Source organism: Hyperolius riggenbachi, chromosome 5 (genome assembly GCF_040937935.1).
Source record: "Hyperolius riggenbachi isolate aHypRig1 chromosome 5, aHypRig1.pri, whole genome shotgun sequence".
Lineage (NCBI taxonomy): Eukaryota > Metazoa > Chordata > Amphibia > Anura > Hyperoliidae > Hyperolius > Hyperolius riggenbachi.
Window position 1 is genome coordinate 52,454,479 of NC_090650.1, and position 22,888 is coordinate 52,477,366.

A 22,888-nucleotide genomic window follows, 5' to 3' on the forward strand; every position below is an offset into this window, starting at 1 on the left:
TGGGGCAGTCCCTTTTGAGAACCTAGTCCCACTGTCCCTCTTTATCCCTTATATGACCTCTTCCAGAACTAATGTGCAGATCTGTATGTAAATATATGTATTTTTCTACTGAAAAAAATACTTCTTATTTTCAAATGTTAAGATGAAGGAAAAATAACGAGTGTGTGTGTTACTTGTTGTGCAAGCAATGAGGCTACTACATCTAAAATTCCTGTGCTAAAATGTTGATCACAGAATCGGAAATAGCTGGGGGGGGGGGGCTTTGTGGGTGTGGGTTCTGTTGGCGTTTGGACTGCATCACCCACTGTTAAAACTGCAATAGACATAGCCGTAGACTGAACCTCTCTGCGGAGAATGCAGCACACAACCCTGCCAATCTTTCTTGTAAGAAGAATCCTGTTTCTCGGATTCATGACTGTAAAGAAAAACTATAACCAAGGATTAAACTTCATCCCAATCAGTAGCATTTAGCATGAAATCTCTACCTTTCTCAAATAGATCATCAAGGACTCCAGTACATGAGCAGGAACATCTGTATGGCTGATATTGCGGTGATACCCCTCCCACACTGTGATGTCATGACCTTGGTTCTGATAGTTTGATGTATGCCATCCTCATTGCATTATGGGAAATAACCACTTTTTCCAACTGCCAAGCAAGTAATATCTCCCTCTGTGCATAGAACTCTTAGTAACGAACATTCAGCACATATCACCTGGCAGAACTAAAGGTGTAAAATATCAGTGATACATTTCAGAATATAAATCAGAGAGAGGAAATATTTAACACTGGGCGAACACTGACTAAATAATCTATAAATCACTAATGTAAACAATAAGCAAATTCATTCATTATACATTCATTTTTTACTGCACAGTTGATTTAATTCACATTCGTCTCAGCTAATAAAGAAGCTTCCACACATACAAGTCTGCAATAGAGCCTCCACTCATGTAAGAAGCATCGTGTCGGGTGTTAGGCTCAAGTTGGTCTCCAAGAAAATGGCGTCTGCTCCCGACTTGCAAACCCACACCCCTCTAGTTAGACTGGCAGGGACTGGGTTTCGCGCATGCGTTCTAAGGCCACGGAGTAACCCTCTGTGTGCGAAGGTGACGTCACCGCCACTCCAGCGCCGCCGCCGACAGGAGGGGCGGAGCCGGGCGTCATCGCACCGGCCACAGCCATGGCTGCCATATTGGATGGGAAGTGAGCCGCATCCCTCCGCCCACTGAGATTGGCGGCGCGCGGTCTAGGGCTGCGGAGCGGCGGCGCCGGTTCTCGTCCGATCAGAGCGCTGTGAAGGTTCCCGGGCCGCCGCCGGCTGCCTGCCCGTTCCCGGAGACACAGGAGAGGGGCGTCTGGACAAGATGGCCGACCCGGCGGAGTGCAGCATCAAAGTGATGTGCCGCTTCAGGCCTCTCAATGATTCGGAGGTGCATCGCGGGGACAAGTACGTGGCCAAGTTCCAGACGGAAGACACGGTGGTCGTCTCGGTGAGTGATTGTGACGGCCAGGCGTGTCTCTGCTGACCTGGCAGTGCGTGGTGCTCCTGCCTCCAGTGTGCTGCCCTCTGCCACTGTGCCACTCCTGCCCCCAGTGTGCTGCCACTGTGCCACTCCTGCCCCCAGTGTGCTGCCACTGTGCCACTCCTGCCCCCAGTGTGCTGCCACTGTGCCACTCCTGCCCCCAGTGTGCTGCCACTGTGCCACTCCTGCCCCCAGTGTGCTGCCACTGTGCCACTCCTGCCCCCAGTGTGCTGCCACTGTGCCACTCCTGCCCCCAGTGTGCTGCCACTGTGCCACTCCTGCCCCCAGTGTGCTGCCACTGTGCCACTCCTGCCCCCAGTGTGCTGCCACTGTGCCACTCCTGCCCCCAGTGTGCTGCCACTGTGCCACTCCTGCCCCCAGTGTGCTGCCACTGTGCCACTCCTGCCCCCAGTGTGCTGCCACTGTGCCACTCCTGCCCCCAGTGTGCTGCCACTGTGCCACTCCTGCCCCCAGTGTGCTGCCACTGTGCCACTCCTGCCCCCAGTGTGCTGCCACTGTGCCACTCCTGCCCCCAGTGTGCTGCCACTGTGCCACTCCTGCCCCCAGTGTGCTGCCACTGTGCCACTCCTGCCCCCAGTGTGCTGCCACTGTGCCACTCCTGCCCCCAGTGTGTTCCCCCTGCCACTGTGCCACCCATGCCCCTAGTGTGCTGCCCTCTGCCACCCCTGTCCCTAGTGTGCTGCTACTGTGTCACCCCTGCCACCACTCCTGCACCCAGTGTTCTGCCCTCTGCCACTGCTGCCCTGTGCCACCCCTGCCCCAATGCGCTGCCACTGTGCCACCCCTGCTTCTAGCGTGCTAGCTGCTGCCACTGTGTCACTCCTTCCTCCAGTGTCCTGCACTCTGCCACTGTGCCACCTCCTCCAGTGTGCTGCCCCCAGTGTGTTGCCCTTTTCCACTCCTGCCTCCTGTGTGCTACCCTCTCCCATTGTTACTCCTGCCCCCAGTGTGCTGCCCTCTGCCACTGTGCAACCCTCCGCCCTGACTGATACCATATCTGCCCTTTGGGTGGCACTGTGCCCTTGCCTGGTACCATCCTATCACCTCTTATCTGTCACTACCTGGTATTGCTCCCAATTTAATGTGTCTCTGTCCCCTATCTGGTACTGCTGCCCTGTGCTCGTGTTTGATGCCACTCTCTCCCCATTGGAAACATTGCTGTTTTCTGCACTGTGCCTGGCATCACTTGTGTCATTTCTGCTCTGTATAACCATGCCTGGCTTCCTTATCCATACTCATTTCTGCTAGGTGCTGCTCCTGTCTAGTGTTATTGTATTCTGCTACTGTGTGTCTGGCTGGTGTCACTGCTGTCTGCCCCATGTTTGTATGTCTGGGGCTGCTCCTCCCCTCTGCCATTCTACCCCTATTTGTTATGACTGGTGGTTCTCCTCCCCTTTACCACCTTGCCACTGTCTGGTGACACCCACTCTCCCACTGTGTACCTGCTTATCCCCACGTCTGCTCTATGCTTCTGTGATAGCACTGTGGTACTTTACTTCTATGCCACTGCTGATCTACCTAGTCTTACTTCTGTCTTCTGCCTCCACACTCTGTTATTGTTTAATTGTCCCCTTGTCCTATAGCTTGGCATAGTGCCCTTACCTGCTGTCATTCCTGTCCTATGACCGTGAACCACCAAATCACTGCTCAGTATGGCAGGTGTCACTTCTAGAATTACATTCCCACCAGGAATCTCTGATGTCACTGTTGGTCTCTAGATTGTAATGCTGTATGGAATGGCTGGTGTCAGGGCTAACTCACTGTGCTTGAAACTGAATCCTGTCCAGTATTGTTGTTTTTAAGAACTGTATTCCTGTTAGGCATGGCTACTTTCTTTGCCCTGAAACTGTTACAACCCCAACCCACCCACCTACCTACCATGATATGGCTGGTATCACTCTTTTCCTTCACCTTAGTAGAGCACGTTTGGCATGGCTGGTAATACTCTTGCACTCTTCTGTTTTTATACAGGGCAAATATGTATCCATTCTTACTCTGCCACTGTGTCTCTTCATGGCATAGCTGGCACCACGTCTAGTCTACAACCCTTCTGTTGTGTACTATTGTGCAGGCCATAGTTTGTGCATTTTCTCCTTTGCCACACTTTCCCATTGCTGCTACAATGTACCTGCTTAGTGGGTGTCAGTTCTGCCCACTAGTGCTTTGTTTCATCATGGGATGTGGTCTCTTGCTGTGGCCCTTCATGGCTAGACTGATGCTATTTATGTTCTCTGACACTGTGCCCCTGCCAGTCATTATCTGTACTATTCCTTTCCCATTGTTCATCTGTCAGCTAGTGCTTGAGACATTCTTGCTGGTTAACATTTTCTGTATTTCTGCCAGACATAGCCAGTACCAATCCAATTATCTGGGGCTGATATTGAGCTTACTGCCAGTCCTGCCACAGGGACATTATTTTGCTCTTTGCCTTTGAAATATCTGTCAATGTTTCTATGACTGTCTTCTGCTACTGGGATCTTTCCCAATCCTGCCACTGGAGTAGCTGCCAGTGTTTCCATTATTGTCTTATGCTATTGGAATCTCTTCCAGTCCTGCCACTATAGTCACTGCCCTACTATAACAGATGTGCCAGTCATTGCTGATCAACTAGGGTCATTCATAACGACTGGGGTACCTGGAAGCTGCTGCTTTGGTGTTTGTGCCAGTCATCTATTCAATATTCTGATAATAGAATGGGTGATAGTCTTCTTGAAGAGACCCAGCAGGAAACCTCATAGGGAACAGTTGTCCAATCACAACAGCCTCTTACACAGGGATGTGGAGTCGGGGCAATTTTGGGCACCCAGAGTTGGAGTCGTTGATTTCATAAATTGAGGAGTCGGAAGATTTTTGTGCAAAATCCACAGCCCTGTTAAATATTAGACTAAGGAGTCGGAGTCTGAGCCATTTTGGGTACCCGGAGTCTGAGTCGTGGTTTCAGAAACTGAGGAGTCAGTCTGAAGATTTTTGTACCGACTCCACAGCCCTGCTCTTACAGCACAAAGCGTTTTGATTGGACAAATGGTGTGAGTGTAGTTTAATAATACCTTTTGGAAGCCTAACAGTTGAAACGGGTACCGTCCACCCAATCACATTAGCTGAATTTCTCTATGAGGTTTCCTGTTGGGGGTCCCCTAAAGCAAAAGTATTCCCTGGAGTGTCAGTGCATGCTGTCACTGCTGTAATCTTCTGCAGTAGCCATCACCTCAGGAGTATCTCAGTGCTGTCGCTGCTGCTTTTTGTCACCAGTGCCTATTGCAGTCCTGTCATTCCTTCCTTCTGCTGCTTGGGTAGCTTTCAGCCTTCTAGTTGGCTTTGATGCCACTGGAATTCAATCTTTGCACTTATGTTAAGGCAGCTGACAAAGGCATTGGAGTTAGTGTTATTGTTGATGGATTGTCCTTCATGACTTGTGGCATCTAGTAGCTTGGTGTTTTGTTTCTGAGTCCAGTGGTTCTGCCAGTTATGTTAGATGGCACAGCTGGATGGCTGCCAGTGACTGTTATCAAAACTAGCAGGTCTCACTATTAAAGCAGACCTGAACTCAGAGCTTCCCCTCTGCTCTAAAAGATAAGCAACAGCATAATAAACTTTAAAGAAAAACGTTTTTTTTTTTTGTTTTGTTTTGTTTTTAAAGCTGGTACAAATCCTGCAATAAATCTGCAGTGTTTCTTCCTACTTTCATGGAAGCAAACATAATGTTAACACAGCTGAGGGATCAAATTACAACGTGTACTTAGTCACAGATGAGGGGGAATTTGACAGGCTAAACTCTCTAAATACGTACAGGGTGCATTTCTCTGTTTTCGTTCTGTCCTGTGCAAGAATTCCGGTCCAAGAAAAGAAAACATTTCTTTGCTACAGCTTACAGAGCTCCTGCAATAAATCTGCCTTGTGTCTACTTCCTGCTTTCATGGTAGCAGGCCTATTGTTAACATCTTGTGTTTACCAGTTAACTGCTCTGCCGTGGCAGTCAGCTGACACAGCTGAGAGATCCAATTACAACTTGTGATTAGACACAGATGAGGGGGAATTAGACAGGCTAAGCTCTCTAAATACATACAGGGTGCGTTTCTGTATGTTTTTTTCTTTCTGTGCAAGAAGAGTTCAGGTCCACTTTAATTCTGTTTGGTGCAAGTCTTCATTTGACTCACGTCTGTCGTAATATTTCCCTTTGTCCAAGACTTGTCCTGAATCTTGCAGCATGGGTTATAATTTGCATGTAGGTGATAATCATATCCAGGAATAATAGTTATTTCAGGTGTGGATAAATTAAACATTTCCTGCCCTGTTTCTGATTTCCATAAAGCCAGCTCCCTTGACGTTAATTATAGAATATCAAAACTTAGCAGCTGTAATTTTAGAAAGTGGACCTAAACCCTGTAATATGACCATGTCTAGGCCAGCCAAAATGAGTAACGCAGAACAAGCTCACATCAATGAAACATTTACCTTTTGATGATTATTAAAAAGGTTGTTTCCTTGTTCTAATGGAGCCGTGTCATGTGATAATGCTTTGGATTATTGCCGCCTTTACTGAATGGAAATGATCTGCAGCCTAGCTTTCTCTTTGTACCCAAGCATGCTGAATCCCGATACTGGTCTGACTGAGCACAACACAAGAAAGCTAGGCTGCACTAAATTTCCCATCAGCCAAATGGGAAGGCCGTGTTCTCGCCAGATATTTTTTCCAGCCGGGTGGGGTGAGATGAGAGAATGCAGGACCGGCGCTTCTTTGCGCAACTTTTTTTTTTTTTTTTTTTTTTTAACAGCAGAGAAGGAAATGAGCCAATGACGGGTGCTCACCAAAACTAGCCGGATGGAGCACCCAGCTAAAAGACCCTGGGGAGAACAAACACTGGGAAGGCAATAATCATTAGGCAGTCACATGACAGGACTCTCTTTAGAACAAACAAGCACATTTTTTTTACCATCAGAGGTGTTTGATTTCTGCAAGCAGACTCTACCCATCTCCTGCGTAGCCCGGCTCTGATGACGTCACTGACGGGAGCCGGTTCTCGTAGTTGCGGGCGGCGTGGGATCGATCAGCGCGTATGGGGCTGCAGGAAGCCTCAGGTATGTATAACTTATTTTCTTTACAGGATCTCTGGTTCCTTTTAAATCCTTTTTAGGGAATATCTTTATACAGAATAAATGCCTTGCTGAGAATCCCCCCTTGAAGAGATGGACTAGTCCAAAACCTTTCGCTTCTGTCAGATTTTTACTACCTGCTGTAAGGCCTAGTGCACACCAAAAACCGCTAGCAGATCCTCAAAATGCTAGCAGATTTTGAAACGCTTTTTCTTCTTTTTCTGTAGCGTTTCAGCTAGCATTTTGCGGTTTTGTGAAGCGGTTTTGGTGTAGTAGATTTCATGTATTGTTAAAGTAAAGCTGTTACTGAACAGCTACTGTAACAAAAAACGCCTGGCAAACCGCTCTGAAGTGCCTTTTTTTCAGAGCGGTTTGCGTTTTTTCCTATACTTTGAGGCAGAAACGCATCCGCAATCCAAAATCTGCAGCAGCCCGGGAGTATGCGTTTCTGCAAAACGCCTCCTGCTCTGGTGTGCACCAGCCCATTGAAATACATTACCCAAGCGGATCCGCACCCGCAAGCGAATCGCAAATCGCAGCAGAACCGCTCTGGTGTGCACTAGGCCTAAGTGACAGCAACATAGGAGAAAAGTAATTTATGGCTCATTTTACTCTGGAAAAAGTGTACTTCTTATTTGTATATGTTTGCACATATTTTACATTTTTTGACATAGTGCCCCTTTAAAAAAACGTTTGCAATGTGGTCTTTTAATTCTGTATTACTGTATTTGTAGCAAACTTCAGCAGGACTAGTGGCGTGATGTTGTTAGTTTAGTTCTAATAATGCAGACTACTTGTACTTTGGAGTGCAATATTCTTCAGATAGCCTTACGTCTTTGTGCCAGAGACCTGTGATTCATGTTATTGTGCAAGAGTCTTTTAATATTCCAAAGTGAGGCCACTTTGTGTTTAGGATCAATACCTGAGCTGTTAAAGTGGAATATATTGCATATCCAGAGCTTTTCAAGTCTCCATTCATGTGACGCAGTGCCAAAAACCTGACTGATTTCTCTGTGAAGCTAGAATGTAGCCTAGAGCCCTTTTTTTTGCAATTTTTTGTTCTATTTTAGCTTTGAGTATACGATTAGGCATTCCTCAGATTTTTACTACAGTTCTTTGTCACCATTTGTGAGAATTTACGTCATTTCCTGTCCAGACAGGAAGTGCTGGAATTCATCTGCAAATGATACACAGCAGCAGTTTTTTTTTTTTTTTTTTTTTTTTTTTTTTTTTTTTTTTTTGTGTGTAATCGTGCCTGTTTTTTTAATTTATTTTATTTATTTATTGGTTTTGTTTTTTTTCTTAATGCACATTGTGTGGAATATATTGTAACTTGAAATGGAAAAAGCACAAAAGCAGTTTTTGTAGTATCCCTTCCTTTATTATGAGATTACAATGCTGACTTCCTCTTCTAATGTCATAGTGTTTGGCTGGATGTGCATCAGTATGTGAGCTGCCCAAACTCCTCCCTCTATCCCATTATCACTCACAGGAGGTAGTCGGGTAAGGCTTGATTCACACATAAATCTGTACATTTCTGTTCCTGTCCTGTCAGTTTTGCGTTTTTGTCAGTTTTACCTGACAGTATTGGAACTGTGCACCTTTTATGTGTGACCACACCCAGGGAAAACTGACACAAAACTGACATGACTGGAACGGAACTGTACATCTTTTTATGTGTGAACTAAGCCATTGAAAACTCACACACAACTGAGAGCACTTGAATGGAAATGTACAGATTTACATGTGAACCCAGCCATAGAAAACTCAGACAAAACTGATGCAACTGACAGATCAGGACTGGAAGGAAACTGTGCACCTTTTATGTAGGAGCCCAGCCTAATCCCTGGTACATGCCAGACAATTTCCCTTCAGATGGGTTAAATAGGTAATTTCTGATGGGACTAATCAGAAAAACGATTGGAAATCAGATTGGGTCTGACGTAAATATGTTCTACCCCTCTATCTGATGGGAAACTGCATGGCGTGTACCAGGAGTAAGAGCTGGGAGTGGTCAACAGCTGGTGTTATCCTGTGACTCTGCTCACTGCAGGAGGAAACAGAGGCGGGAGGGTCGGGTGATGGCATTTGTAGGGGAAGAAACTCCCACTCTGCTGGCAGCTTTGTGCACAGTTCCTTAGTCATGTGATTGACTTTTCCAAGGGGAATTCCTCTGGAACAGCTGCATCAAATATGAACATTCTGTGAGTACAAGCATAGTCTCCTATTTACCTTTACAGACAACCTGTGAGGGTGAACCAGAGCCACAAAGCTCCCCGGTGGAACAGAAAGTAAGGGTAATGTTCCCAGTGGGTACACAGACATCAATTACACCTGCAACGGCTTGGAATTATTGTCCACACTATATTCAGAGCAGAATTAGAAATAGTAGAATTGGGCTTTGTAATTGGGGCAAGTTCTTTGATGCAGTGTATTTGCACTGTGGTTTGTGCACACTGTTCTTTAGAGTGTGTACAGGCTTTACTTTTGACAGCTAAAAAAATCATTCTATTGTTTTAGCTTGCAGTGTGAAGTCATTTTTGGTATCCCCATCGTCTGAGCCTGTCAAAGCAGAGGCAACAAGCAGTCCACTTTAGTGGATTTATTTCAGACAGTTGTTTTATGCCCAAGTGCTACCGGGAGCCTCCTCATCTTCTTCCCACTCCCCTATGCAGGGGTCTGAGAATAAAAACTGCCACTTACCTGGGGCTTCTATCAGCCCCCTGTAGCAGTAATGTCTCACGCCGTCTGCTTCCAATCAGCCATTCCCTGCCGCTGGCCCCGGTCTAGCGCGACACGCCGTCCAACTGCGGCTGCGCGGCCGTGGCCATGGCCTGCTCACTCCCGCCCACGTCATTGGAACTTTACTGCACAGGCGCAGTACAAGGAAACTTCGTACTGCTGCTGTGCAGTAAGCTTCCGAGGATGCAAACGGCAGCAAGCATTATTTGGCTATGTCAGACGAATAATTGGCGGGTAACGGCGGATCGGAGGACGACGGCGTGGGACATTACTGCTATATGGGGCAGATAAGAAGCCCCAGGTAAGTGGTGGTTTTTATCCTCCGGTTCCCCCCACAGAACCCCTTTAAAGAAAAGACTAGCGACAAGGAGGTTGTTGCTAACCTGGTGCTTTTTTCAGGGGGGCACAGCAGACCCCCAGGGGGACTAGAGGCGGCAATACAGTGATACAGAGGCATGTGTTTATGCACAGACCATGACTCTGTGTCCTCTTAAGATTTATAATAACCCCTCGGTTTCTCTTTAAATTTATCCAGGGATGGAGATTTCCTGATTGGGTGTGGCAGGGTGTTCCAAAGTGTAGGAGCAGCATGACAGAATACTCTGGCTACAAAGGTTTTGAGATGGACTCTAGGGGCGACCAAGTTATTAGATCCGTTTGATCTAATATTCTTGGGGGTCTGATGCAATTGTAACAATTCCTTCAGGTGCCCAGATTGTGCAACGATTTGAAGGTCAATAAGCCAACCTTAAAGGACAACTTAAGTAAGAGGGATATGGAGGCTGCCATATTTATTTCCTTTTAAGCAATACCAGTTGCTTGATTTTCCTGCGGATCCACTGCCTCTAATGCTGTTAGCCACAGACCCTGAACAAGCATATGCAGATCAGATGATTTTTACATTGTCCGATCTGACAAGATTAGCTGCATGCTTGTTTCTGGTGTGATTCGGACACTAATAGATCATCAGGGCTGCCAGGCAACTGGTATTGTTTAAAAGGAAATAAATATCGAACACTGTGAATGCAACAATGGAGACTTAGGCGCAGCCACCATAGGCCGTAATAGGTATTACAGCTATAGCAGCTCACAGGGAGTAACTTCGGCGCCGTCAGAAGGCGGAGCTGAAGTTACTTTTATAACACAATAATTCGGCAATTGCTGGGAGCTGAATTATTTCATCCCCCACCATCCATGGTGGACCTGGAGGGGGAATAGTATTTAATACAGCCAGGAACTTGTGCAGCAGCAGGATCAGCCATATACCACGCCGATATCTCTCGTACACATAAATATGTCCGCGTCCATATTCTTCTCACTTCAGTTGTCCTTTAAACAGAATACTCCAATTTATCGGTATCCAATTGAGTGAGCGAAGGGTTGGTGTTTTGCTATGAACTCTCCTTAGCTGCCAGCAGAGCATTGGATGTAATACAGCCAGTTGTTATAGTCAGTGGAACTATATACATTTGTCTGTATGGGATTTTATACATTTTGAGTCATCCTCTAAGAACAATTATGGAAGTCAGATGTTCTGACATCACAGGAATTACACTGCCTGTATGCTTCTAGCAGGTGTGGGACTAGAGGCTTGACTTATTACAGGAGCCAGCTAGCAAGTGCTTTAAAATATTTTCAGCTGGCTTTTAGGCCTCTCTCACACCAAGACGTTGCGTTTTAGGGGACTTTAAGGTCGCATAAAGTGCCCCTAACGCAACGCATGGTGGTGTTGAAGTTGGACGTCAGATTGAGCCGCGTTATGAGGCTCTTGGTGCTATCTTGGGAAGTCCAGATCTTTTCAATTATTCGGATGATTCGAATCGGATCATTGAAAAGATCTGGATCTTTGAACCGAATCTTTGAATCATTTTACTAGGGAAGCAGGGGTGCAGCAGAGTGAGAGGTGCAGGAGAATGAAGGCACATTGAGGGTGCTAATGGGGAAGGGAGAGATGCAGCAGGAAGATTGTGCTTGTGCACAGAAGCTGCAGTTCCTGTTTCTTTCAGACATCCACTGTGAACCGAATCCTTCATTGTGGTGATCCGGATGATTCGACTCAGAAAAAAGATCCGGATCAAAGATCCGAATCCTTCATGATCTGGACAACACTACAGTGCAGTGAATATCAATAAGCCATGTGGCTAGAAACAATAGTGGACTCTCCCCTTACTGAGCATGTGCAAACAGTCTAACGCAGCTAAAACCACCTATAACGCACAGCATGCTGCACTTTCTTTGAAGATCCAGCGTTGCACTGTATCGCAACGTGGGCACTGTGAACAGCCGATTGATTTTTCATTACTGTGAGTTGGGCTGCGTTGCAGGCTGCTCTAACGTGCGCCTGTAACGTCTCACTGTGAAAGCAGCCTTAAAGAGACACTGAAGCGAAAAAAAAAATATTGATATAGTGAATTGGTTGTGTGCTATGAATAATTACTAGAAGATTAGCAGCAAAGAAAATATTCTCATATTTTTATTTTCAGGTATATAGTGTTTTTTCTAACATTGCATCATTCTATAATATGTGCAGATTACACAACACTCAGCATTCAAAATGAGTCTTTCAGAGCAGTCTGTGAAGTAATGACCTCTCCTCTAGCAGAGAAAAAGTAAACAGTTCACTTACAGTTGAGATAATAAGTCAGATAACAGCCCTCTCCACGACTAAAGGCCCATACACACGTCGGATTTTAGCGAACGACCCGTCGTTTGAACGTTCCGTCGTTCGGACGTTTCCGCGTCAAATCCGACGTGTGTACAGACTATCGTTCGGGTGATAAGACTGGTTACCAGCGATCCGCCCGGTGGATCGTTGGTAACCAGTCTTATCACCCGAACGATAGTCTGTACACACGTCGGATTTGACGCGGAAACGTCCGAACGACGGAACGTTCAAACGACGGGTCGTTTGCTAAAATCCGACGTGTGTATGGGCCTTAAGACTTAGTCGGAGAGCTTAATGGCTTGTTTGCATAGAGATAACAACTGGAGTTTCTCAACTCCTCCTGTACTGGAAACAATTAGACTGATGTATCTGATCTTAATGTTTTATTTCTTAGCTGTACTACACATACAAATCATAATATCATATTTTTTTTTCGCTTCAGTGTCTCTTTAAATGTGAAGATTTTATAGTGGTGGCTGGATAGTGTACTGTGGTGGCTGGATAGTGTACTGGTTAAGGCCACCGCCTTTGACATGGGAGACCAGGGTTCGAATCCTGGCTAGGTCAAGTACCTATTCAGTAAGGAGTTCAAGGCAAGACTCCCTAACACTGCAGGGTGGCCTCTTGAGCGCGTCCCAGTGGCTGCAGCTCTTGAGCGCTTTGAGTCCAACAGGAGAAAAGCGCTATACAAATGTTCGGATTATTATCGGATTATTATAGTTGGTAGTCAATCCAAGTTTCCTAACATTTCTGATTGGATCCTGGATTGGACAGCCAGACTTTTGTATTCCATCTTTGTGTGTGCCTCAAAGATCACAATAACAGCTGAGAACTGACAATTTTCATAAAGAAAAATGGCAGGCTCCTTATTCCTTTTACTTCAAGGTTTCTTTGCAACTTCAAATTGTTTGTCAGCTAAGTGAAAACGGGAGTCAGTGTTTGTGTTAAACCCATGAGTACTGCCTGTTACTGATTTTGAGAATAAATACATCCTGAAACTACCTGTAACTAGTGGTCGTGGCATGGCCAATGAATATATTTCTCTGGCTCTGAAGAAGGGCATTATGGGATTGCTATGTCACTGACATAGTTTTCTATTAACCTACAAGAGGGCTGGTCCAATAAAACATGTTTTTTTTTTTTCTTCTCATGGCTGTTTAGGATAGGTCAACCAGACTAGTCTTGTGATGGCCACTTCTGCTGCCAAAGTTAAATATTTTCAATGCATTATTTTTGGTTCAGACTATTTATGGATGGGATGGTTGTCACATAACATTCTATCAACTATAATCAAATTAAATAAAAATTAAATTAGTCACAGAAATTTAAGTTGTTTTTTTTTCCTCTTCAGCTAAGAAACGATACTCCACTGTTGACATATCGGGCCAGGAATTGTGTCATACTGCAGGCTTTGGTTTTGCTGATACAAATACAAATGAAATGACCACGCTGCGTACTTGATGCAGTGCAGAACCGCCAGTGAGCTGCATAAAGGACACCTGAAGTGAGAGGGACATGGAGGCTGCCATATTTATTTCCTTTTAAACAATGCATATAGCCTAGCTGCACTGCTTCTAATACATTTAGCCATAGACCCGGCACAAGCAGGCAGATCAGATGTTTCTAACTGAAGTCTGACTAGATTAGGGGCATGTTTGCTTCAGGTTTGTGATTCAGACACTGCTGATACCAAATAGATCTGCAGGAGAGCCGGGCAACTGGCATTGCTTAACAGGAAAAAAATGTTCGCCTCCATATGCCTCTCACTCCAGGTGTCATTTAATCTTACTGGAATCTCCAGTGATGACCATTATGTCTTGGGCTGGCAATACCACATATCAAATTTTCCTTGCACTGTTACACCCAACGAACCAAATTGAGTATTTTTCAGCTGATTTTGGGCAGTGTGCAGATTAAAAGGGTGGTTAGTGTGTTGGTAAATCTCAATTTAGTGGGTAAAGGAGGCGCAGTAAGAGATCGAAATCTGCATAACATTGTACTGCATCAAAGTGGCACAATGCTAGCTTATATTAGAGCTCTGCTGAGGTCTAATTAAGGAGAAGATGGTGGAATAGATCACTGCTACTCTAACTTTTGACCACAGTGGGTTTACTTGCTTGTCTATTGGGTCATTCTAGAAGCTGTGTATGAGCAGCCTATACTTTAATGGACCATGCGTTCTAATGTGAATTTACATACGTGAAAAATGCGCAAGCATGTATGCTTGTGGATATAAGCCCTAAAGTTGCCCAATAAAGGTATTATTCACCTCAGATACGCTCGTTCAATCAGATTTGCAGCAATCTAATGGTTGATTTTCTCTATGGTCGATTTGGAATACAAAATATTGAATGTTGCTTTTTTGATTGTATCTGAAGAAAGTGCGCAAATCCTCAGGTTTATGGGCACTTTCTCCTAGTTGCTCACGGTCCCACAAATCTGATCCTATGATCGCATCTGAGGAAAATATTGTGCCGTTAAAGTGGAACTGAAATGTAAAAAAACCCAAAGAGTTTCACTTGCCTGGGGCTACTGCCAGCCCCATGCAGACTTCCTGTCCTGCGCCGGTCCTCCACGATCCTCCATTCTCCTGCCCCAAGCTACTTTTGGTACTGCTGTATCTTTCCAGATGAATGTCACTGCGGCTGTGCGTGTTCTCGCTCGTGTGTCCGGGAGCTTACTGCACAGTATGATGTTTTCTGGTACTGTGCCTGCGCAGTAAGTTCCTGTAGACTGGAGCGAGGACACGTGCGCGGCCATGGACGCGCAGCCGCAGTGACATTCTAGACAAATAATTGGAAAGCGACCCACGGCGGGAAACGGAGGATTCTGGAGTGACGGCGCGGGACAGATCATTTGCCGGGAGCCGTTAGAAGCCCCGGCTAACTGACACTTTGTTTTTATTTAGCAGTACAGAATCCTTTTAAGGCTGGGTTCACACTGACTGCAAAATTGTAATTTTTTAAAATTTATTATTGTGTGCGTTTGTTTTGGCCCGTATGCTGCAGTGAATGAGCATGGTCCAGTAGGAATACATTTGTCGCATTGCTTTGCTGATACTGGCAATCAGCAAAGCACTGAAATGCTCCTCAAAAGCGAGCAAGTGTGAACCAGCACTAAAAAAAATGCTACAGAATTGCTTGGCGATTAGCGGTTTCTAGTAGATCCTGTCCCCAAGCAAATGTTATGGGATTATTATTATTTATCGTATTTATAAAGTGCCAGCATATTAAGCAGTGCTGGATAGTAAATGCATAAAATAAGGCAAAGGATGATGGACGTAGCGTTACAAGGATATACAACATAGCACAAAGTTATACAAGGCAAACTGGATACAAGATACATGATGTGATTTTGGGCTGGCTAGGTAGGCCCAGTAATACAAGAACGAGGCTTTCTGGAAAGGAGCACACGATCATGTAGAATACAATAGGGAGGGAAGGACCCTGCCAAAGGCTTACAATCTAATAACAGGTACACACCATGCAATTTCCTGTTAGATTGATTGTCAAATTTCCAACCGGTCTGATCTGATTTCCTGTCCTTTTCCTGATTTTAAATATAAAGTGAACTGAAAATCAATTTAAAAAAAAATATCGGAAATCAGATTGACAGTCAAATTGTTAATTTCTGGCAGGTCTGAACTGGTGGGAAATTGTATAGTGTGTACTAGGCATTAGGGATGAACTACAATAAATGTCTGTAATGTCATTTAGTGCATTATTGCTTCCCAGGCCACTTTGCTGAGGGCGACAGGATTTCTTTCTGGAGGACCTGTCATCTGCCCAGAGACTGTCGCCGGCTCTTTGATTACATAAAACAAAAGAGCTGAGTTTTCCTCTCCGCCAGCAGACAACATGGAGCAGATTTGCAGAAATTCTTTATCTTCCTCCAGTTATTGCCATAAAGGAGATTGTCTGTCTGCTATTAGGAGGAACAGATTGTGCATGATCTGGAGAAGACGAGGGCTGCGGAGGCCAGATGTTCCACGCATTGGACCGCAGTGAAAATCTGTATATTCTAATATTTCCGTGAAATTTCACAAGGCTGCTTTAATTTGTGCAGACGCACCACACCGCAGAGCTTTGCCGTACACCCATCTGCGGCTAGCTTACCCAAAACTGCTTTATTCTACAGGGCGCATATGTAATCCTTTTAATAATTGCTTAACTCTAAGATCTGGGAGATTTAATTTAGTATAGCCAAGCCTTTAAATCCAGCACGTCTGGTATAGCCCCGTCCTCCTCTGAGAACCTTGATGGATTACTTCATTGTTATTGTTTGAAGCTGTGAATAGCCAGTGTCACCTGTGGGATTTGATACTCCCTCTCTGTCACTGCAGGCTCGTGATTGCTGCTGACTGAGCCGTGCAGGCTGGGTGTGCTTGGTTAGTCATCTCTCATCCTGCTCCATCTTGTACAGTCACTCTTCTGAAAGCCATGTATGATGCTCATCTGCTACAAGTGGCTGGGGATGATGTAGCGGCTGTGCACAATGACTCAGGGAGAATATTGTATGTCTGCAGTTAAGAGGCATAGATATTAATATGCCATTTTTATGATGGTTTACAAAGTACGTTGCTGCCTTCTGAAAGCTTAAAGAGAATCTGTACTCTGAAATTCTTACAATAAAAAGCATACCATTCTATTCATTATGTTCTCCTGGGCCCCTCTGTGCTGTTTCTGCCACTCCCTGCTGCGATCCTGGCTTGTAATTGCCAGTTTTAGGCAGTGTTTACAAACAAAAAACATGGCTTCTAACCAGCTTGTGATAGGCTGAGAGGAGCTCAGTCTATGACTCACACAGAGCCTGCAGGGGGCGTGGAGAGGGTGTGCATAGCTTCTATCCTATCACAAGAAGAATAGTACATTCCAAGACATTACAAGCCAAGAAGGATTAGATTATATAGCAGAGATAATACAGCCACTGTGCAACTAGGAAAGGCTGCAGTAAGACAGACCACATTAGAACAGGTATAGGAACTTAACCAGTTCGGCCTATCTGGACGAGCTTCCTCATCCAGATAGGCACTGCTGCCGCCGGCTGGTGCGCGCGATCGCCCGCGCGCTCCCGCTGCCCGCCGCTAGCCCCCCGATCAGTGAATGGGAATATAATTCCCATTCACCGATCTAACTTCCCCGCAGAAATACTGACGCTTTCTCTCCAGAGAGCGCTGTATTTCTGCCCCCAGGAAACTTCTCCCCAGCATTTTAGTTCCTGGATGCGAGATCGTTCGCATCCAGGACTTTTTTCACGTGGCCATCTTGTGGCCAAATAGTAAACTGCACCCACATACATTTTTAATTAAAAAAAAAATATTATTTTACATTTAAAATTAGCAGTTTCCCTCCCACACCAAAAATTACCCGCGTACACTTTTTTTTTATTAAAAAAATAAAATAAAAATACAATAAAAAAAAACAAAAACAACATAAATAGTTACCCAAGGGTCTGAACTTTTTAAATATGCATGTCAAGAGAATATGTTGTTATAATATTTAAAATTATAAGCTTATAAATAGTGATGGACGCAAATTGAAAAAATGCACCTTTATTTCTAAATGAAATATCGGCACCATAAATTGTGATAGGGACATCGTTTCAACGATGTAATAACCGGGACAGATGGGCAAATAAAATGCATGAGTTTTAATTACGGTAGCTTATATTAATTTCAAACTGTAATGGCCAAAATCTGAGAAGAAATGATTTTTTTTCATTTCTTTCTTTATCTTCTGTTAAAATAGATTTAGAAAAAAATAATTCTTAGCAAAATGTACTACCCAAAGAAAGCCTAATCAGTGGCGGAAAAAACAAGATATAGATCAGTTCATTGTGATAAGTAGCAATAAAGTTATAGGCGAATGAATGGGAGGTGAACGTTGCTCGGATGCATGAGATTTTCGGACTGCGGTGCTGAACCGGTTATAGGATAGAAGAAATAAGGCTGAAAATGTTGTTACAGAGTCTCTTTAAAAGGTACACGAGGTGAGAGACCAATGGAGGCTGCCATATTTATTACCTTTTTAAACACTTCACCTCCTAGGGTTTTTCCCCTTAAACACCAGAGCAGTAGTGCTCTTTCCATTCATCTGCCTATAGCGTTATTACTTAGCACAACGAAACAATCTATATCACCGATTAGGCTTTTTTTTGGGTGGTACTTTTTGCTAAGGGCTCTTTCACATCTAGAACGGATGCAGGAGCTGTTCTCCTGCACGCGTTACATGCCCTGCAGCGTGTGGTCGGGATGTAGCGGTGCAACGCAATCGGCGGCGGTAGTAATTAACACGACAGGAAATCGCCGGCTCCCGATGATTAAAAGCTCTCGGGTGCGTCGTATAGCAACGCACCGAAACGCATCGTCGCTTGTGAAAGGCAAAATGAAACTTTATGGACTATCATTTTACCTTGGTTAACGCAAAGTTTCGACTTTGTGTTAAAACGCAGCAAATAGGCTCTAGTGTGAAAGAGCCCTAACAATTATTTTATGCTAACTGCATTTTAATGGGAATAAGAAAAAAAAATGGAAAAAATTCATTATTACTGAGTTTTCGGCCATTATAGTTTTAAAATAATACATGCTGCCGTAATTAACACACACACATTTTATTTGCTCATTTTCCCCGGTTATTGCAACATTTAAAACATTTCCCTAGTACAATCTTTGGTGCCAATATTTTATTTGGAAATAAGGCCTCTTTCACAGTGGGACGGTGCGTTTGCTGCAACATTAAAGCCGCACAACGTGCGCCTAACACAGTGCATGTAGGTTATGAAATTGGACATTATTTTGTACTACATTATGTGTCTCTTGGTGCGCCGGTTTCGTCGCATACTGATGGAATGAAAACGGCGCATGCTTTTCATAAAAAAAAAAATTAAAAAACTTTACTGAGCATGTGCAATACACATAACGCAGCAGATACATTGCTAAACGCACAGCATGCAGCACTTTTTAATAACGCTACACGTTACACACTAACGCAACGTGCGCACTGTGAATGTCGCACAGACTTTGCATTGCTGTGCGTTACTCTGCGTTAAAGTATTTTATAACGTGCGACTTTAACGTCCCACTGTGAAAGGGGCCTAAAGGTGCATTTTTTTTTCAATTTTGCATCCATCACTCTACATATTAAAGTTCAGTCCCTAAGGTAACTGTTTGTTTTGGTTTTTTTTGGGTTTTTTTTTTTTTATAATACAAAAAAATGGGTACTATGGTAGTGTGGGAGGGAAAGAATTAATTTTAAATGTAAATGTGGGACTTTTTAATAAAAAATTGTATGTATTTGTAATTTTGCTATTTGGCCCCAAGATGTCCTCATGCATTCCTTTCTGTTGCGTACTATTAGTACGCTAAACAGGAAACAATGCGTGGCCACGTTGCTTTTGCTTTTTGTGAATGACGCGGCATCTCATTGATCACCAGCGCCTATTCATTTATTCCGCCCTATACCGATAAGCGGGGAGAACGGGAGCGAGCGGTAGTGTAAAGCGGCAACGGAGGAGTGTATACATCCCTGCAAGGTAAAGCAGGCATGGTGATATTCGTCCCAGGGGAGGGGAAAGTGGTTAAACCATACCAGTTGCCTGGCAGTCCTGCTGATCATTTCTCGTCAGTAGGATTTAAATCACACACCTGAAACAAGCATGCAGCTAATCTTGTCATAGACATCTGATCTGCATGCTTGTTCAGGGTCTATGGCTTAAAGTATTTAAAGTGGACCCAAATTAAAGATACAAGATTTCAGAAATAAAATCTATTTTCTAAATGATAATAATAAATAGCAGCCTTTTTTCAGCTGCATGATGACAAATATACAATATTTTAAATTTATTGGAGGAACCCCTCCTTTCCTTTCAAATTGCCGGGATTTTTCCGGCAAACTGGTGGAGTAGATGGTGTCTGGCAATGGAGGAATTGCTAATGGCTGCCCCCAGTATAACCCTAGCTATGAAAAGAGAAGGGTGAAAAGCATGCACTGAAATGATAGGTTTGAAGGAGTGTTTATCTTTGTATGTGTCAGAGTGGTGCAACTAAATATTTTGAATTAAAAAAATAAAAGCAAAAAATCCAATGCGCTCCAATCCAGAACTCTCCTCACAAAGAAACGACAGGCTTCCCCAGAGTGCAGCTCCTATCTTACTTGGGAACTAGTAAGGGGCTGTAAAAAACAGTGAAAAAAGGGGAGGACAAAAGAAGCGCTCTCTGGTGCATTACCTTTTTAATATGCTTCCTATAAGCAAATAAAATCACACGTACAATGTTAAAGTTAAAAAGTGCACTTATCACACTGAGGAGCACATCCCCACGTCCTCTGGATGTTGCATCCGTCCAATGCTTCTCCTCACTATGGCCAGTAGCGGGGGAACCGATCGGTTTCTAGCAGCGGCGGATCAGGGAACACGGAGACGCTAATGGCAGCTGCCTTGCGCCTGTTGCGTCATGACGCGTTTCGGCGTTCCACGCCTTCGTCAGATGACGCAACGGCGCAAGGGACGCGAATTTGTATGCGTCTGGTTTCCCAGCAACAGCCGCCCTACCATACGGCGGCCCTGCTGGGTCACAAAATATATAAACAAAAGGATGCGCGCGCACCACCGGCGCCCTCACAGCCATGCCCATACATGACACGTCGATCTATATTGGTAAGGGAAAGGGGCCAATTCATAAAATAAATTCATCGGTGCCAATAGAGACATTTCATAAAACAGTCTAAAAATTATGTAAATGTAAAAACATTTTTTCCACTTATACATATATCCATAAAACGATATACGCATGTCGTATACGGAAGAAACATCCAGGAGGCAGCGGGGAGCTTACCCCAATGGTTCTTCTCCACAGCTCATAAATCACAACTCTCCATATGACATTGGTCAATACACATACATATCTCCCCAATACATGTATACATATATATATATATATATATATACATATACATATACATATACATATACATATACATATACATATACATATACATATATATATACATATACATATATATATATATATATATATATATATATATATATATATATATATATATATATATATATATATATATATATATATATATATATATATAAATCTGTGCAAAAAAACGATCCCTAGGCTTATTCCTGCCCATATGGAGATCAATTTTATACAAATGGTCCAAAGTCATGAACCTTAATAAAAGGGTTAAAAATACTAAATACTTCAAAAGAATATACTGTCAACAGTGCACTAATCCCTTCATAGAGTCCCATACACATCCATACTCATTCGTGAAATTATAAAAACCTCACGAAGATGGGGACAAAGGACTAAGTCTTTAAGAATAGCAAAAATTAATAATGAATCATTCATTGGTGCCCCTCCCAGAACCATGGTATGGGTGCTCGAACCGGAGCCAAGCCATTTGGAGGATAGGAGAGGAACAGGGGGGGGGGGGGGAAACGGGAAGGAGGTATAGGGAGGAAAGGTAGGAGGGGGAAGTGAGGGAAGGGGGGGGGGGGGAAAGTGGGGGGAAAAAAGGAAAAGAAAAAGAAAAAGGGGGGGGGGAAAGGGGGGAGGGATTAAGGAAAAGGGGAGGGGGGGGGAAAGAGGGGGTGAGAAAAAGGGGGAGGGGAGAGGGGGGGGAAAAAAGGGGAAAAGAGGGAAAGGGGGTACGGGCTGTTTGGTGAGTGGAGTTATTAAATATAAGTGGCCACTTCCAGCCCTTCATTCAGTCCTACTGGGGCTAGGGAGTTAAATCTAAAGATCCAGAAGGATTCTCGTTCGCATAATCTCTTATATCTCGCCCCCCTATTGAGGTCCCTTGAGATCAATTCTACTCCCATTATCCTCAGACTATCGACCCTACCCTCATGGGCTTCCTGAAAATGCTTAGGAACTGTGTGTTTGATACAGCCCTCCTCTATTTTCCTCCTATGTTCCCCCAATCTTTGTCGTAGGGGCCTTGTGGTTCTGCCTACATAGCTTTTATTTGAACATCCACAAGTGAGCAGATAAACCACAAAGGCAGAACTACAATTAATGAAGTCCTTTACCTTCACAACCTCTCCATTCCCATCTACAACTTCTGAAACCCGATGCTGAATGTATTTACAGCAGCCACATCGTTTTTTATTGCATTTAAAGTTACCGGCCAACTGAGGAAAGAAAGTTGGTCTCTCAATTGGTGGGTTTTGAATGTTACTGGGCGCAAGCTTATTTTTGATCGACCTAGCTTTCTTGAAAATTACGTCAGGACAATTGGGCAGCTCATTCTTCAACCAAGGGTCCTGCAGAACTATAGGCCAATTTTTCTTTACAATGTTTTTAATTTTCATGGCCCTACTGTTAAAGGTGGTAACAAATGTAGGACCTCCTTTATTGCCTCCTCTCATACTGTTGTTATAGGCTGACTTGAATTTTTCCTTTCTTTTATAATTGTTACCCTTATCCTTACCTCTAAACTCATCCTTGACTCTAGAGATAAACTGTTCCTCATAACCCTTCTCCACAAATTTATTTGCCAAAACCTTGCCCTGTTCATCATAATCCTTATTTAAAGAGCAATTTCTCCTTAATCGACAAAATTGACTTTTAGGTATATTCTGGATCCATCTGGGAAGATGACAGATGCACCAGAGAGCGCTTCTTTTGTCCTCCCCTGAATTAAAAAAATGTTTGGTTTGGGTTTGCTTTAAGGCAGAGGATCCGCATAACAGCCAGGCATTGTGCATTTTTTAAAAGGAAATAAACATGTCAGCCTTCATATCCCTCTCACCTTGGGTTCCCTTTAAAGAGAAACTTTAACCCAGGATTGAACTTCATCCGTATCAGTAACTGATACTCCCTTTTCCC

At 44.0% G+C, this 22,888-nt stretch overlaps 1 protein-coding gene across 1 annotated transcript in view; it reads left to right on the forward strand.

Annotated features, from left to right (window-relative positions):
* Positions 1–1,121: 1,121 nt before the first annotated feature.
* KIF5B (kinesin family member 5B) overlaps positions 1,122–22,888 on the forward strand; it is a 118,866-nt gene continuing 97,099 nt past the window's right edge. The window contains exon 1 of the mRNA XM_068235691.1: positions 1,122–1,493. Coding sequence (XP_068091792.1) covers positions 1,368–1,493 — 126 coding nt within the window. The 5' untranslated portion in view covers positions 1,122–1,367. The remainder of the gene's footprint in view (positions 1,494–22,888) is intronic.